This window comes from Thermobia domestica, chromosome 1 (genome assembly GCF_964235325.1).
Source record: "Thermobia domestica chromosome 1, izTheDome1.hap1.1, whole genome shotgun sequence".
Lineage (NCBI taxonomy): Eukaryota > Metazoa > Arthropoda > Insecta > Zygentoma > Lepismatidae > Thermobia > Thermobia domestica.
Window position 1 is genome coordinate 117,483,949 of NC_137454.1, and position 19,313 is coordinate 117,503,261.

The 19,313-nt window shown below is 35.7% G+C and overlaps 1 protein-coding gene across 1 annotated transcript in view; it reads right to left on the reverse strand.

Moving 5' to 3' along the window:
• Positions 1–7,498: 7,498 nt before the first annotated feature.
• The window catches only part of Roe1 (grpE protein homolog, mitochondrial Roe1), a 33,437-nt gene continuing 21,622 nt past the window's right edge, over positions 7,499–19,313 (reverse strand). The window contains exons 4-6 of the mRNA XM_081762346.1: positions 17,561–17,680; positions 14,671–14,754; positions 7,499–8,337 (exon numbers count right to left, since the gene is read on the reverse strand). Coding sequence (XP_081618472.1) covers positions 8,233–8,337; positions 14,671–14,754; positions 17,561–17,680 — 309 coding nt within the window. The 3' untranslated portion in view covers positions 7,499–8,232. The remainder of the gene's footprint in view (positions 8,338–14,670; positions 14,755–17,560; positions 17,681–19,313) is intronic.

Here is a 19,313-nt window from a genome sequence, read left to right on the forward strand (position 1 = left end):
TTAACTTTGATTATTTCACCACGCATCCAACTTGCCACGATATAGAAATTATATTGAGATAGAAGTTTATCTCCCCTTTCAGCATTTATACATACGGAATCTTTGTTCCTCTATGATGCTTCCAAAATTTACCACATGGTAGCTATTACTATAATAAAATGAATAATTAGGGCGCTAAACTCAAAAAATCAAATCAAATCAATCAAATTAAAGATTTAATTCGCCGTCCAACATTGATGACACTTTACAACTTCACTGCTGTCCATCACAAACCCCCACAAGTAAGGCAGATGCCTTTGTGCACAGTGTCACAGGCTCGATTCCCGGTGCGAAATCCTTGAAATTGAACGCATAACAATGGTTCTACATTAAACTGTAGGTCCATGTCTCACACAACCTCAATGCTGAATTAGGACGTCAAAACTCCCAACCTACTTACCTATAAGCCCACTGAAGGTGCAAAATATAAACACTACTTAAATCAGTTGCCAAAGTTAATATAGAAAAACAACATTTGTAAAGCTTTCTTTGTTAGAGTCAGATTTAAAGAAAGAGATCGAGTACTTACTTACTTAAGATTGGTAGTCTGAATGGATATCCTGCTATATCCACTTTTATTAAATTTATATTATCAGATTAAAAGGAAACCAAGTTTCGACAGACCTGAAACCGAGACTGATAACAAATAGATTGTACTACCTAATTTCTCCAGAGTAATAACTGCATTGAATATTTCACAGTACGGTTTATGCGCAACATTAAGATTCTCCAAAACTTTGGACTAATACATCACCCAGTTTAAGGGCTATTACACGGATCCCAGTGTACGAGATAAAATGCAGCGGTTTGTAAAGTAATAAATAGCAAAGAGGAATGGAAAATTAAAAAGTGTATGTCAAAGAACGCGTAAGAGATGTTAGAACACCTGGTTTCATGCCTTTCAAAGCAAACAGCACAATATTGTAGACTCAAAAGCCTAACACAGAACTTTACAAGTAGTGTGCGTGACACAGTTAGGAGTATCTGCCACTGTTAAGACTATATGTTTTATCGGTATATGTGTATCACCGTCAGAAGAACCATGCAACAATAGGTAGAAGTGCTACTTATAATTTTTTATGTATGGAGTACACAAATAAGTAAATAATTGTTCCAGCAGAACAAAATCTATTAGTATTATTGGTAACAAATGACATCTTTCTGGCGTCATAAAAATTTGTTTTTCTTGATTCTTTCGAAAACTACGCATGAGAATTTTACCTCAAATACGTAATTTTCTTCAGCTTGCTGTCGTATATTAATTAATGTGTGTTCCGTCTTTGCACAGTATCATCATCATCATCATAGGTATTCTGCTCTCACTGGCAGGTCACTTGCAGCAGCTGAGAAGCTTCCATGCCCCACGGTCCTCCGCTAACCTCTTCATCTTCACGTATGATCTTTGTTTTTATATCATTCATTAATTGTAGTCTTCGGCCCCTCCCTCTATTTCCCGCCACCATACCCTCTAGGACGTCCCTCATGATACAATTTATTCTTAGGCAATGTCCCAACCAGTTTCTCTTCCTCTTCTTAACAATATCTAAAAGTGTTCTTTTCTCCCCCACCATTTCTAACACCCACTCATTCGTTTTCCGCTCGACTCAACTAATTCGTTCCATTCTTCACCACACCCACATTTCGAAGGCTTCCAGTCGTTTTTCACTATAATATTATAACTACATAAAAATCAAAGTTTCAGAGTTAAAGATAAATTTGAGCTATATCACATTAAGCATATTATGCACTATCGTCTTGTTCGAGTTCGGAGCACTTCTCATGGCGGGTGGTCTGCTAGCACAGCGCAAAATGAGAAAAACAACTTGATCCAATGTTTCTACGTCAGTGTTGCTGCGGAATGTGGAAGTTGAAGCTCATGGATTTATGAATAGAAATACCAAAAGAACAAAGAATAATTTCATTTTGTGTTTTATTCAAGTTCTTACTGAGTATTTACAGAAGTTGCATCATGTCTACATCAAAATTACACCAAGTTACGTCATTATTATTTATTAGGTTTCACTGTTCAGTTCAATCAAAAAAAAACAAGAATGTTGTCTGTAATGAATAGTCGAAGCGCGTTGTTGCATGTCGGCTTCTTTATTATACGCATTTGCACATCATATTTTTTTTTTTTTAAATGTATAAACATAAATGATTGTTACTTAATTACATGCATGCTTTGAAATGTCATAGTGAACATTCATGGAGGCTAAGAGGGTTAAAGTCAGGTAAAGAAAAAAATGGTATAGGTTTAATGCAATTTTTAATTATGGTAATAGTTTGAAAATTAAATAAAAAAAAATAATGAAGATTTCTCCTGTAATCGTGTGTGTTCATATTCTTACCGTACTTTTAAAAGATACGCGTGAGCAGAACTAGAACCAGAGGGGTTGACGTGAACCCGGCACCAAATTATACTCTCGCTCACAATTTTCTGTACCGTTCCTAAACTCATTCCACAATCAACTACGGTACTCTCTTGCGGTGTGGCAACGCAGCAATCACCGTACTGCAGAAAACAGTTTTCTGCTCGGCTTCGATTTGAAAGTAATTACACACTCTGAAGACAATCTTGCTAGTTTGTCTGTGTAGCACTTGGAGCTTACTACTACCACATTCTATTTTTAATGAAAAGAATCTTAATATTCAACGTCTAGTTGCAGGAACAAGTTAAAATAATCACAACGTTTGAACTTAGTACACTATGATCGACTGTTGAAGAATGTCTAATAGATTCCAGCAAGAAATGAGAGCGCGTTTTACTGATTGAAATTCCACCCGCCTTCTGACCTACTCCTGAGTCGGATATCATAATGAAAGCTTGATGCAGCCATACTTCAATATTAATTCCACGTTAATAGGTATGACTATCGTATATAATCAACTTTTAAGTTTTCTTTAAAAACAAATCTCAAATATTACACATGTGGTTTTGCATTCACTGATATAAATGTAATGATTCAGCTGTATAAAGTGTAATGATTGGTATATGTCTCGGCTTTAGACATTTTCCTTCCCGTTAATTCTAATTATATTGTAGATATTGGAGCCAATAATAAAACAGAAAGACTGGTTTCGATAATGTGTTTATTTTTTTAAAACATCCCAAACTTAACAAAGATAATAATGATTAAATAGCGAATGAAAGACAAGCGATTAAAAATACATTCAGTACTGGCACAATAACAATAAAAACACCATGAATTGGTCACCTTCTCTTTAAAAAAGCCACACCGTGACTTAACAAATAAGAGCAGAAATTGATAGGACAAGGTGTATCTTCACTTTTTTCTCCGTGAGTCCATTTCTTTATATTTCTCTCATATTTTTCGCTTACCCCTACTTTTTATCTTCCGTGAACAAGAATCCAGGGAAGAGCCGAAATGTTATAATTTTTATCTTCCGTGGGAATCATGATGCCGGCCGGACAGATAAATATATGAGTTTAAAACTCTCTTTTTTTTTTCATTTTTTAAAAACTTTTAAAACTATTTTACTTCTAGCCATCTTTTAGTTTGATACAATCTTAGAACAATTGATACATGTCTGGCGTCACTACCCCTCGTTATTTATTACATTGTTTAGTGTTAGCAATTTTCTTACAATCGGCTATTCGGCCTTATGGTCGAGCCATTTTGGTTACAGCTCATACTGTAACTTTTCAATTTCAATATCGAAACAATTCTAGTGATGAAGTCAACATGGCTTTGTAGCTGCGACACTAATGCTTAATACCTGACTAAGGTTATACAGAACGGAACCGAACAAGGATTCAGGGAAAAACCGAAAGCTTGTTAAGTGTAAGGAATTTTCAGGAATCCGAATTTGAAGTCAATGAAAGCATTGTTACAATTTCTGAACATATTAGCACATTATTTGAAGTTGATTTTCTAGTTTAATTTTGCAACTTATTTAAGTATTTAATTATATTTGTATTTAAAATTTATTTTGCACACACATATTCGATAACATAATTTGAAATACATATGTTTATCTCGTTTCCCATGCAAATAGTTAAAAAGCTTCATCGAGATTCTGTTTTTCCTAATTATGTGTCCGGATTATGTATAAAAATCAGCAAATCAGCAGCAAAGATGGTTGTGTTTATTTTATTTTGTATGATTAGCATATTACAAAATAAACAGAATAGAAATTAATTTGCTTCTTTGACTAACTATTTTCATAGGTTTATTTATTTGTTTTTTGGTTGCTAATATACGAGGGCTATTTTCTAAGTAAGGTTCAATTGTCAATAGAAACAAAACTAGTAAAGATAGTGTCATACATTTTTGGTTATTTCCTTTGTGCGTATCAAGCTATTTTTCTACATAATTACAATGTTTGTTAAAGCATTTTTCATAGTGTTCGACAAGTTTTTGTATTCTTACGTCGTAGAAATCACCCACCTGTGACTGAAGCAAATCTTCAACCGTTATTTTAAGTTTTTCATGGTGTCAAACGCTGACCAGCGGGAAACTGCTTCAGGTACAGGAACACATGACAATCACTCGGCGCAAGGTCTAGGCTGTATGGTAAGTGGCCTAGTAGCTCCCATCCAAAAGATCTGATTAACTCTTGAGTTTGAGCAGCAGAATGAGGACGTGCATTGTCACGCAAAAAAAAAAAAAAAAAAAAAGACCAGATGACAGTGGGCTACGGCGCTTATTCTGTATGGTATATCGAAGCTTTCTCAAGGTCACTCAGTACGCAGTTGAGTTGATGGTTATTCCTTGCGGTATAAACTTGACTAACAGAACACCATGGCAATCATAGAATACGGTAGCCATAATCTTGCATGCAGACATTGTCTGTTTGGATTTTACTTTGACGGAGATATCGTGTGTCGTCATTCCACGGATTGCCGCTTCGCTGTGGGAAACCCATGTTTCGTCCACCGTGACAATGTGTCCAACAGTTTAATCTCCTTCTTCATTGTATCGGGTCAAAAAGGTTAAAGCACAAGCCAGTCTCGTCTTTGCGTGTTCCTAGGTAAGCAGTCGGGAACCAATCGCGCGTAGTTTTCGGGACTTCAATGTTTCAGAAATGATTGTGTACTGCACGCATATTTGCGGATCCCAAACGTTTCAGATATCCTCTGATCTGATTGGTCGATACAGATACGATATCACAAGACATGATCTACATATAGCACAAAGTAAACGGCAAATTGTGTCCGCTCTGGGAGCCGAGTGGGCTAGCGCGACATGCTAGTAAAGAAAATGTTTTTGACGTGGGTTCAAATCCTGCCTACGGAGTTTTTTTTACTACTTTTAAAAATTTTCATAACAGTTCTTTCGTTAAAATAAGATTAAAAATAATATTCAAAAAGTGATTTAACGATCATGTTTTTAAAATTTTCATTAAACTTCTTTCATTAAAATAAGTTTGCCCTTGTACTATATAGATCCACAGCAAATGATGTAGTAGTACGTTGCCCTTGTACTATATAGATCCACAGCTAATGTAGTAGTAGTAGGAACGGGTTAGAAGCCCCGCAGGGGTTGTTTGAGTTCTGTCCTCGACATCAAATTGGCAAGAATGCTGAAACGTTTGGGATCGGCAAAAATGCGTACTGCACCGGCCGTGAAACGTGTGGAAACTCCAGTGACAACATGGAAATCGTGAAACGCCGGTTTTCATGGATTTTTGCGTCAAGTGCACGCATCAACTCGTCTGTGATTACAGAAAGTCGGCCGATCGCGGTTAATGATGAACATTGTCCCGTCCGTCCTTGAACGATCACATCAATTTATACAACTTTCTGTCACTCATTGCATTCGAGCCGTACTCCTCACATATCTGGCAATCAATTTCCACTGCTGACATGTTCCTTGCTGTCAAAAATCGAATGACAGACTTTATTTCACGTTTGTTGGGGTGCTCAATTTGACGAATCATTTCAACTGCCCATACTGAACCATACACACTAACACTACGACTGCAACTGGTGTCACCTCATGGCCAAATGCATGTTGAGAGAGCGCGCGTGCGCATTTTGACAGAAACAACAAACAGAGCCAATAGGCGCAATGAAAACAACGGTTAAGATTGGTTTCCGTCACAGTCGGATGATTTCTACGATGTGGGCAGACAAAAAATTATTGAACGCTATGATAAATGTTAAAACAAACATTATTAACTATGTAGAAAAATAGCGTAATATGTACAGAGGAAATAATAAAAAATATATATGGCACTATCTTTACTAGTTCTGTTTCAACTGACAATTGGAGCTTACTTTAAAAATAGCCCTCGTATATACATACCGAATATACTTTGTTATGGTGCGCTATTTTAATTGTTGCTCACAGGCAACACTAATCACACTATTCTACAAAAAAGATCACTTTTGGAGAAAAAAATTGTGATCCGTATAGACATTTCAGAGCTGAATTCAAATATGTGTGCAGTTTTTCTGCATCGAGTATAGTTTAAGGGTAGTTAGATTTTTAATCTATTTGAACATTTTCATATAGTTCTAGCCATTTGTATTCATATGGTGATGGATACACTAATTGAAATTCAAGCAGAAAGCCTATAACATTTAGAGAGCAACAGAAAGTAATATTTGACAAAGTGTTCACATATGTATTCAATTTTTAGCAGTTATTCTAAGAGCATATTAAAAAAAAATAAAAAAAATAATAAAAAAAAATAAACAGAATGTCTTATTTCTTCCTTTCGAGTTAAGTGTCCTTTTTGTCCTGAATTGTGGTCCAGCAATACTCTGCTAATATTCTGGGCATCAATTTCCTTTCATACCATTTCTCTTTATTGTAACGTTATATTCTTATATTTTAATTTATTACATTTATAGCCCACAGTTCGAATCACAAAAATTGGTAAACACGATTAAACACCTTAATGGTTATGACTAATTCCATTCTTCTTATTTTATGTATATTTAGTATGTTGCCATAGCAACAACAGACAAATACCTATCTTCTCTTCAATAACTGATATTAGCTGATTATCTATATAAATCTACATATATTTTCTACATCATCTTATTATTATTATCAACAAATTGTGTACTTTTAAGCGCCGTTGCCCAAAATAACTACAAGAAAATGGAAGTAATTTATGGGCTAGATATACAATCTCGTTGTATTATGAAATCTTTCTTCGTTACCTACCGAGATGTTGCTGCAACTTTCTGGATAGAAATCCAGATCGGAACCCTGAAATCTACTTTCAAGGACATGTTACATCATAAATCTTCAAAAATAACATTGCCAATAATTTATACAAATTCACTATGTTTGCAGCAAATATATATTATCTATTTGTTCAAATTTCTGGAAAACTATCCCTGACAGTAAAGTTCTGATATCAGATTTGAATTTACCGATGAAAATCCCTTTAGAATTACTCATTTTCATCTCACAAATAGAACACCGTTGCATTCGCAGGAAAATAATAATAAACAAATACATAAATGAAACGCTTCCACAGCTTTAATATTTCTTTACAATTTTTATTAATCATCTCGCATACATAACAATGCACGCATCCTCACTATCAGTCAGGAGAGCTGCAACTTCTACACGACTGCAAATATACATATATATATACATTTACATACATACACACAAATAACCATTAAGTTATCAGCCTTCTTCTATTCTGTTAGAAGTTGCGTCTTTAGTTTTAGTGTGGAGCTATTGGCTCACTTCATATGACTGTGTCTTAAGCGTCGTAAAAAAAAAAAAAAAAAAAAAAAAAAAAAAAAAAAAAAAAAAAAAAAAAAGTAAAAATGTAATTTTGATTAACGCTTTAAATGTAATTACTGGAGACTTCTTTAAGAATATTTGAATTAATAATAAAAATAAGTAAGTCTAGATTTCACAACTGGAATGCTACTTTCTTAACAAATTTGCCTGAATGTAAATAGAAGTCACTACAGTCCGATTTAAATGAAAATCATTTGTGCAGTATTTTTCACTCTTATTCTGAATTTTCGAAACTGTGATTTGGAAATCATTCGATAAGTAAAAAATTTCCTTCTTAGTTGTATATATAAATACACACATACTCATTCTATTTGGTAATTATGATATTTTTTCAGTCATAAATTAACGTGCAGAAGTAACTGACAATCCTTGTTTTATCCTATATACACAGTCCTTCTATGATGATCCCATTCCAAACCATTTGCTATATAGAAAGCATGTGTAGTTTTGGTTTAAATCACTTGGCTACTCCAACTAAAGCAGGCCTAATAATTCGCTCGTGTAGTTTATATCCAACTTTTGAGACAACCACAATTGTTCCTGGTTCTTTCCCATTCACCTCCTACAACACACAGAGATAAAGTTATAAGAACAAACATGCATAGAAAAATAAAACTATTTCTAGCTTTTCCAGCAAATTAATTTATTATCTGTTGGAAAATCCTGTACAGGGAATACTTCATGGGTTATTTATTTGGTTGTGAAAACAGGAATTTTTAAGAAATAACGTGACTCTAGTGTATTCGAATAAAAACTGTTGTTAAATTATAGCTTACGGCAAACTCGTTTAAGGGAGAAGGTTAAGAATAATTTGCTTCAAAGAGGATGAATCTACTATTTTCGAGTGTGAGAAAGCGATTTAAACAGATTTCGAGTTTGCAAAGGGATAATTAACGGCGACTTTGGAAAAACTCAAATAGAGGAGCAAAGCCCTGTATTTTCGTTGAAACAAAGACTTGCAAACAAGGTTTTCCAAGTGTCACACTCCAATTTGCTGCTTGAAACTCCTGGAGTGATTAAAGGAATCAAAAGTAGGACATGCATGTTTTTTTTTTTTTTTTTTATATATATATATATATATCGGCCAACGTGAGGGATGAAGGGGATAAACGTCCCTATAAACTGCGAATATTGGGCAATATGACTATGTAGGAAGGCCATAAAGAGCAATGCAGTCTGTCGATTCGCTAGACGCTTTTAAAATTCGTAGAGGAAAAAACAATAAGGGGAACATTGTAATAGTAGTCGATACGTCTGGCAAATGTCGAATCAATTACGAATATTGTATAATCATCTGCATGCAATGTAAGAAGTGCTATGAATTCCTGTTGCTATAGAGAAATTTAAGGAAAATAACAGATGGATTTCTTGTAAATATTGGCCAAGGTGAGAGATAAGATTGGAATTCGTTACTACAGTTTGAATTGTTTGTACCTGTTTTATAAAACAATAATATCTTGAGAGTTTAGAGCATGGTTACATCACACGATACTAGAAATTAAATGATAATTACGAATACTTCATAATACAATTGGACACTGGATTTAATTCGTTTTATCCTTGATAAACGTGAACAAGTGGAATATTATCTCATATTAATAAAAAGACATTCACGCAATATGTTCAACAACGAGTGTGCCAGTAAGTTATCAGTGAACAATGGTCAATGTGTTAATCGAATCGTATGCCTTGTGTCCTATGTATCACTGATAACGTGCACTCAACGGTATATATATATGCACAATAAGGCATGCTTATCATTATGTTTGTTGGGCCGTAATAAGTCAAAGCTATAGGGTCCTATCCAAAATGGGTGTAAACCCATTAAATGTCATCCGTCTACTTGTAGCCTATTTTGCTATTGTAGACATTCCAGAACCACCTCCAAACAAGGCAGAGATACATCTTGTAAACAACCTCCGGGAACTGACTAATGACGTTGCAGATAGAGCCGTGCGAATATACAATGAAGACGTTACAGTACACTTTGATTTGGATGAGGATGTCATGGAACCAAATGCCATCACCGACTCTGGAGAAGTGGATGAAACTTACAAGGAATATGTGCAGAGGAGAGCATCGGGGACCTGCGGTGATATAAGTGGCGAGTCTGTGGACTTGGAATACAAGAGGAAAGCAGCTGAATTATGGAAGAGTGGAAAACGAAAGAGATTGTCGTTACAGTCCGTTATGCGACGTCACAAGAGAGTAACTTCCTGAAAAGAGACGCACCATTGGGAAAAGCAAAGTCTCTTCAGGTGGAACACGCAAAGACAAATTACGTTCGGTGTCGCTCACCAGGTTTCAGAACTTTCAAACCGCCGTCGGTGCACATTTACCGCTGCATGACGTAGATCTGCAGCGGTGGGTTCTCCAGGCAAGTCAGGAGCATAACCTCGCTTCATTTACGGCTTCAGAAACATGATTGTGGGCATTTAAGCTGGCGCACAATATCGTTTCACGTAAAGTGACCAAATTTCCAACATTACCCAATGTGTATCTCTAACGGCGTAACTAGTTAAGGTCTTCTGAACAGGTGTAGTATTGCGTATGTTCGCAGCTTAGGCGAGTGTTTACCTCCTTCATTCCTACGTTGGCCGATATAAAAAACACGTATGTCCCACTTTTGATTCCTTTATTCACTCCAGGAGTTTCAAGCAAATTCCTATTGTGCGTTGCTAGTTATGGCCTTTCTAAAATGTGTCATATTGCCCTATGTTCGTACTTTAGGAAGCGTTTACCACCTTCATCCCCCATGTTGGCCGATATAAAAAAAACACGTATGTCTTAGTTTTGATTCCTTAATTCACTCGGAGTGTAACACTTGGAAAACCTTACTTTTAACATGTAAAAGTTCCTCTTTTTCGTTGAAGCAAAGACTCTTAGTATGTAAAAGTTTGATATCAGCTTTTTTTTTTTTTTTTTTTTTTTTTTGTATATTAAGAATAAAGTACTTAGAAATTATATGGCATAAGGAAACGTTTCTTCCAGTAACCTCAAAAATTATACTGCAGCAATCATCAAGGTGAAAACAAGTTGGGTTCCTATGAAGAATTAAAAGGTGAAAAGTAAAGAAATTTTAATTTAACGTTCTACGGTTATATTGCTTGGCTAAAGAAAATCTGGTTAATGAATGTGAATAGATTAGATTAAAGTTTAAAGTCCCTTTCGGTACTAAGGCTATATGAGAGATGGACCTAACTTAATGTGAAATCGGAACCACATGAGATCCTACCTGAAATCGAACCCGTGTTTCCCACGTCAAACACGTGTACAGTTACCATATAGCCACGAAGTTCAGGTGTTTCTCGGCCTGTTATTGCGACTTATATTTGGGAAGATGAGGAGTCGTCGATGTTATTACAGTTATTGTTTGAATCCTTAATCTAGAAGTTCATTAACGTATTGACCCAAATTACCTTTTTACAATACAAGTAGTATTTATTTCAAATTGCAAGGTTAAGGCACTTTGCGATTGTGAATAGAGACAAGAAGTTTAAGCACCATAACATGGAAAACAGCCAGACAAATAGGCACTCAAATCTAACTGGAAATATTGAAAATAATTTTTCAGTGACACATACACACTTAAAGCAAGTCATAAATGCTCTTCAAATAACCTCGAACACACCTCAACGTTGCTTGTAGAGAATATCTTCTTTCAAAGAAAGAACCATCAAATGATTTCCATATATATCTAATACACAAATTACTTACAGTACGAGCAGTTGAAACAAAGAAATTATTTGTCATTTCCGAACTAATAGATAAATTATGAAATGTATTTTAATTTATTTTCGTAGCCCGTCATTGAGTCAATTGCATTTACACATAATAACGATATTTTTCCTTCGAGATATTAGCAAGAACTTCCTTTTTTTCTTCGTTCGAAAGCACATACACACAATATTACATGAACGTTCACAAGATAAACGCCAAATTAAAATGATTACTTGAAAAATTTTGCTATTTTCTTGATTCATTCGTGAAATTAATGAACGAGGAGAGTTACAACGAGAAGAAACAGTAGGAAAGGATTAATGAAATGAGACCTTGACGTTAAGTTTGTCATTTTTAAATTTCTTGGAGATAACACAAACCTTTTTTGAAAAGGGATCTATACAGCTATCTCACTGAGTCTTTGTTTTCAAGAAAATACGAAGAATAGGAAATATACGGGATTTTACGGAATAAAATAGGCAAATAGAGCGAAATATAATCAAAATAAATTTTGCTGAAATTGAAGCAAATATCTGCCAAATGAACTTCAACATGTTATTTTCTTATCATACCTTTAAAACTGAATCAGTCATGTTAAAGAGGGATATGTGTCATGTTCGCCCAATTTCTGAAATGCATAAATTCGTATTGTATATTAACAGACCAATCTGTCAACGAAAATGGTGAGGTTATTTCATTTGCAATCCCATTTTATTAAACATGAAATTCTGACTCACTGTTAAAAAGCAAATGCGTTATACTCCCTTAACAATGAACGCATGTCATCAAGCTGACAGAGCCTGAAATAATTTCTTTCATTAAGATTGCCCACCCGACTCAATTCTTTTCAGTTATCGCAATGGGTACAGATTATCATGAGTCACCCTTGTTAACATCGCTGTGCTTTCATTTCAATGATTTGTGTGCGTGTCAATTGTGAAACAACATATATAAAGTGACTAAAGTGAGTGCCTCTCCCATCGAAGCAGAATGGAACAAAGGGACTGTTTATTAAAATAAATATAAAACCAGAGTATGAGAGGTTCAGAATATATATATAATCAGGTGAGGAATTTAACACTGTTTTTGGAAATATGTGGAAAACTACAAATCCGATTTAAAAAAAAATGCTGTAATGGATGTCGAAGGGAGACATCCAATAACACCACACCTGATCCTCCCGTCCCATCCCCCGGGGGCGGTAGGTGGTCAACTTTACAGCTCCATCTATCACGCAATGAACAAAATGTTACACACAGAAGTTACGTATTTGTTCCCGGTGAATCTGAATATGCAATAAAAACTGGAAGTTTCTATTTAAGATTTCAAAGCTAATTCCTCTCCTAACCCTGGGAATGGGGCAGGAGGGTCGAGTGTGTTGTCACTGGATGTCCTTCGAGACGAACAACTTTTAACGGCGTCAGAATTATCAGTATTCATATCACTGACCCCGAAAATTACTTATTCGACATTAATATCTGTCTGTCACTTTCGATTATTTTTGCGTCTTCCCTATCTACCTCTACTCCTAGTGGAGCTAGGAATGTCTTATACCACAATAATTTTTCTCAAGATTGTAAACCATATCTACCAAATTTGGTTGAAATAACTATGCGTTTACATAGACACACCTTTATATATACACACACAGATGTATGAGCAATGCAAACTGAATAAATAAATAAATAAATAACGAGGAAACGTTGCCCCTGTCACAAAATAAGGAACTGAGCAGAATAAATAAGGAGACGCAACGACTTCGGCGTTGCTCCTATAAATTCCTCAGCCAGCTAACATACTCGTTCTTGCCTAAGCTTGGGCTTAAATGTCTTCGGGATTGGCAGCCAAAATCTATGTGACCAGGAAAATACAGTAATCGACGATGGACTCCGATGGATTCGACAATAATCTCGGTCATCTTAGACGTTTTATTTTTCACTCCTTCTCACCCTTTATCTGATGGGGACTGAATTTGGACTTTACAATACCCGGAGTGTGACTATGCACCTCAGCGACCCGAAAAAGTATGGATTTGTCACTTATGATAGCCGTTTTCGTTTCTGCATACAATTCCGTTCCCAACCCTTAGGGGTGCTAATTGAGGCTGAACGTGAACTTACACGGCATGGGAAGTGTCATTACTTACTTCATCGCCCTCGAAAACTATGGATTCGACATTAATATCTATCATTTTTGTTTATTATTGTAAGTCACTTCTCTCACTCTCCCTAGGAGTGCTAGGGGGATCTAACTCCCACAGGGAGCTGAAGTTGGACTTAAAAGACACTGGAACTGTTACCAATCAATTTAAGGGCACGAAAACTATGGATTCAATACGAATATAGGATGCTTTCGATTATTTTTACATGTCTTCATTTCACCCCCAAAATTAGTTTTAACCGGCATCCGGAGTATCGCTATTTATATAAGCGACCCCGAAAGCCATGGATTCGACACTACTATCAGTCGTTTTCGACCATTTTTGACTTTCACTCCCACTAGGAGTGCTTGTGGGGTCTTACTTCCACTGGGGACTGCACGTGGGAGTTATATGGCATCAGGACTGTTACTAATTAATTTAGAGACATTAAAAACTATTGATTCGACACACTAATGTCGGTCGTTTTCGATTATTTTTACATGCCATCATTTCACCCCCTGCTCTCTCAGTGCTAACTAATGGGTACTAAAATTGGACTGTCTGAATGGCGAGTGTCACAACAATACACACATTCATTCATACATTTATACATTCATTCTGTTAAACTTCACAGACAGTGGTAGATTTAAAAATATTGAGCACTATTTCTGTGTGTGGAAAATCATACGCACACAAAAAGGAAACGTTAAAACCCCGAGAAAACCCACGGGCCCCCTCGCACCAAAGGTGAGCACTGTATTACTGAGCCACCGTACCCGTCAAGAATTAATACGTGTTCATCCTATTATCAAAATAATAATTGCATCATATGTAATCAGATATTGTTGCATTTTATCTTCAGCCAACGGTAGATCGGGAAGAAACGCATTTTTTTTTTTTTTTTAAAGCCTGCCAAAAGTTTTAAGAATAGCCCCAGCAAAACATACAACTACATGTCTTAACTACATTTGAAAACAGTAAATTTATTCATAAGTATCTTAACATAAAATTAAATACATTCAATTCTCAGATTACCTGTTGAAAAAGAGCTTCGTGAAGATTTGGATCGAATTTTTCATCTATTGGATTGACTGGAACTAACCCATGCCTTTTGAACACCTGAAAGAAATGAACACATATTATGGAATATTACTTTAACCTCTCAAAGCTTTACAAAGTAATTTTTCTTTACTCACGTTGAAATTGCACAAGAGGAAATTTGGTTATGTCAAAGTTGCTACGGGAAGTAGACGAGCATATTACATAAGTGTTAAGTACAACGTGATTTTAATACGCTACATCCGGCGTTCTGCACAAACAATTATTGCCTGAAAAATTAAATAAATAAAAAATGCACTCCTTTAGTTTTAAAAGTTCTATTTTATATACACATACACACATTTCAAAATACAAATCCCAGGGTGACATCAGACACTATCATTGCAAACAGAAGCAGAGTGCAAGTTTCGTGTCCTATTCCTTAACGGAGAAGAAGAAAGTGGAAATAACCTACCACGCAACGCAGTGACTGTTAATGAGTTACTGGTCCACAAATGTTCGTGTTCTACCACACATCGCGTACTCGCCAGATCTGTCCTCATGCGAATGCTTTTTTTCCCCCCAAATTGAAAGCATGATTGAAGGGTAGTTTTATTGACGACGTTCCCACCATCCAGAAAGTAGAGATGAGGACTTGGAATACCATTACAGTCCAGGACTTCCAGGATTCATTTCATGACTTACTGGATGATGCACAGTTGTGTGTAGACAAAAGAGATTTCTACTTTGAACAGAGGTAAGTAGATTACACTTGTTATGCATTTATTTTTTACAGATTCAGATTATGCATATTGAAAATGGAATAGTTCCCTGGTCGGTTAGAATTTAAGATTCCTCTTCAGCGCTCGCGCAGAATGGATGAGTTAAGCATGACGTATTTGTGCCATTCCTTCCGGCATAATTTGTTTCCAGTAGGTTCTCCTGCCATGAGCTATATTAGAATGGTTATGTTTTGTGTTGTTCGATTAATATTATAATGAAAGAGATAACTGCAACTTTTGTTTAAATTTCTGAAAGATGATGATCTAAAGAGCAGACGGATCAAGGATAAGGAAAGTAAGAAAACATATTTACAAGGACATAAAGGAAAACATAACTGGCTTATGCTTTTGTTTACCTAGAAGACGCTTAGTTTGGAACCGAAAACGTGCCTTTTGGAATCGTACAGCAGAAGTGACGAAACTACTTGACTCATTCATTGCGTTGTACTCTCCTAAAGTTAACTTCTGAGAAGACATGTATGCCATAAATTTGGTATTTCTAATGATTTCTTTTTAACACTCGAAAAGAAAACTGTTGAGTAATTCGATGGAGGCATTTTTTTCAGTAGACATAGGTTGAATACCCGGCAAGAGTACTTACAAAAAAGTGTCAAGACAGTTAGTTTCAACATGCACACCTTTTCTCAAAGTGTAGCTGCTTAATAGGCTTCGTGAATCATCAATACAATAAAGAGTATTGAAAATCTAGAAAAGAAACGGTGTAGTACTTCTGAAATGTTTTAAAATAGATTAGAAGTCTGTTCTGAGTTCTTCCTACACTCTATAGAGATCTATAGACAGTTTTTGTCATCATAACGGCATGTATTCACAATTTTGTACGGGGAAACGGGGATCATTTAATGAGGGCAAGGAACAATTATATATACTAATGAAAATATGGGTAGGTCTTGAAATCAACTAGCGGTATTAGTTTATTAAAGCTATTTTATAAGCAACAAACTGCCTACCTTCCAAAATTATAACAGAGTAATTGAGCATGGATAAAACGAAGAATATTTGAAAGACAGTTTTAAAGGAAAGCTTAGGTGTTTCATTTGTATATGAATGTAATGTCATGTGCGAAACTACTTTAAATATATTACCTACTTCCATAGGGATCTCTCAAACTAATAAATACAAAACTCACAATAAAATAAACTTTATGTTCCGCGAACTTTAAAACAATGAAATCACCATTATAGAAGGCTGTAAGTACCTCTTTGATATTAAACCTACCTAACAGACACATATCACTGTTACTATATTTCAACACATTATATCAATATCTGTTGTTATCGAAGTTAAGCATGGAGGCTTTTCAGCACCGAGCCGTAAGAATCTACAGCTGAAGATGAAATTCGACCCTCCGTAATGCGTTCAAATTTTAATTCTTTCCCACTGGGAATCGAAGTTGGGACTCCGTGCACCAAAGGTGCGCACACAAGTCACTAGACCAGCAGTAAAAGTTATATCTATCTATGGCACTGATAAAACTGTTTCGGGATTTTCTGACAATATACATTAATATTTATTAATTACCAGTTTGTTCGAAAATCATAACTGTTCGTAATAATCGATTAATTTTCCTGTTTATAATTTTATTAATTAAATTTCACCTTAACTCCCACACTTTCAAGACGATTTTTAATGTATAATATTGAAAATTACAATTTTTAATTTTAATTTTAATCAATTAATTTTAATTTTAACTGTTACTTTTCTCCGACATTACTTTTTAACTTAAAACCGTTAAATTTTTCATTAATTTTTCCAGCTATATTTATATCCAAATTACATTTCCTGAGTTAGCTGGAATGCTTTTGAAAACAGGAAAGACATCAGACAACAAAGAGTCGGAAATATTCCTTGAAACTAAAATAATATCTTAACAGGATAAGACGCATTCCATTTTTGCACTTATTCTAACAGGAAAGAAAAGTTCGTCTTATATATGTATCGCCCGCTAATCTGTACAACTAAATGACGCAATCTGAAGGAAGAAAAGAAAAGAATAAGTCGCAAATCATGTGGATAATCACAGGACACTGTAAATCTCTATGATTGTGTTTTGATTAATTAGCGTATGTATCATCTGTATGGCTCACCTGTTGCAACTGTGCCTCTGTCATGATGAGTCCCTCGTATAGATTCTTCAAATGAGGATTACTATCACATAACTCTTCTTTAGGAACGCTTTCGGTGGCTTTTCCTAAAATATCTGCTACCTGAAACACGCAAAAATGCGTACTTATTAATCTGACATCTGCTAACATTCATAACCTAACGTATAATACGAGCGCACGTAAGCTAACAATATATATATAAAGTTAGCTAAATACACACACCTATATATAATTCGAGAATATGTTTAAGTATCTTCAAAACGGAAAGGCAATGTAACACATGTAAAATTACATTTATCGATTATGAATACATGGAGAAAGGAAAGTTGTTTCTATATTCACATTATATAGTCATTTTACAGGCACTGTTTCTTGTTATGCTACCCCTGGGATACTGAAATGCTCGAAATATACTGACGATTTTGGGACAGATCGCAAAATAATCTTATACTTTAACCATATTATTTGAAACATTTAATGTAATTCGTATTTTCTTTCCTACAGAGGAGCCTTTCAAAACTCTGTGTTTTAAACTTCAACACAGATAAACACAAGCCCGGGACTGGTAGCGTGGCCCAGTAATCCAACTCTCTTGAAGGGCAATGAGGCAGGGAATGTCCCCTTCTTTGAGGATTGATTTTGCATGATGATCTGTGGACCCTCCGTCTGCACCGGATTCAAGTCCCAATCATGGCTCGGAGGCCACGTTAAAAAAACTTTACTCTCTGTGATGAATAAGGACGTAAAACACAAAGTTTTCGTACAGATAAAGTTTGACATACGTTTGCCGAGACTAATAAACACTTAATACTTTATACCTGGTTACCGAAATTACATCAAGAAAATACAAAGGCACTGGGAAAGTTTTACAATAGAACAGAACGGATCATTACAGGAGTTTGCAAATTAGTGCGTGTTTAGACATGTGCAAACCTGCATTGTACAAAGTCTAGTCATTGTTTCAGTGTCAGCTGATTTTCAGCTATGTTAGTGAAAAGAGGTGAAAAAATCGTCGTAGTCAAAAACCGAATCCGGGCAATTTTGCACGTGGTTTAAGTGGTGATCAGTGTTTAGTGGAAATGACTCCTGTACTTAGAGAGGATTCTCCTCAGCGGTACCGAGACTAGCGTACAACGATATTTAGGTGGTACCGAGAGTTTTAGAAAGAAAATTTCAGCCTTGAGGACGCACCAAGGTCAGGTCGGCCATCTTCATCTGTGACTGAACAAAACATTGCTGCAGTAAGGAAAATGCTTGAGACGGATTACATACCATCAACTAGAGGTATGCTTGGGCATTAATGTACCAGCAGTTCGTGCTATTCTCCGCGATCACCTTCGAGTTAGAAAGTTTTGTATTCTTTGGGTACCACATGACTTGACCGACGAGCAGATAGCACACCGTAGTTCATGGTGCCGTGAAATGTTAAAAAAATTTAAACATGGAAAATCTTCCTTTGTGAACAGTATTGTGACACGTGACGAAACTTGCTCTATTACTATGACGTCCCGACGAAAGCTCAAAACAAAGTATGAGTGTTCGAACATGAGGAGACCTCCATGGCTGTTTGGAAGTCCACATCAGTGAAGAAGATAATGGTGGCGATAGATTTTAGAGTGCGAGGAATTGTAGAACGAGTTGTCTTAGAAACACAGAAGATGTCACAGGGAAGTGGTATATCGAGGAATCTGCCTAAAGTTCTTACAGCTCAAACAGTTGCGCCCAAACAAGGATG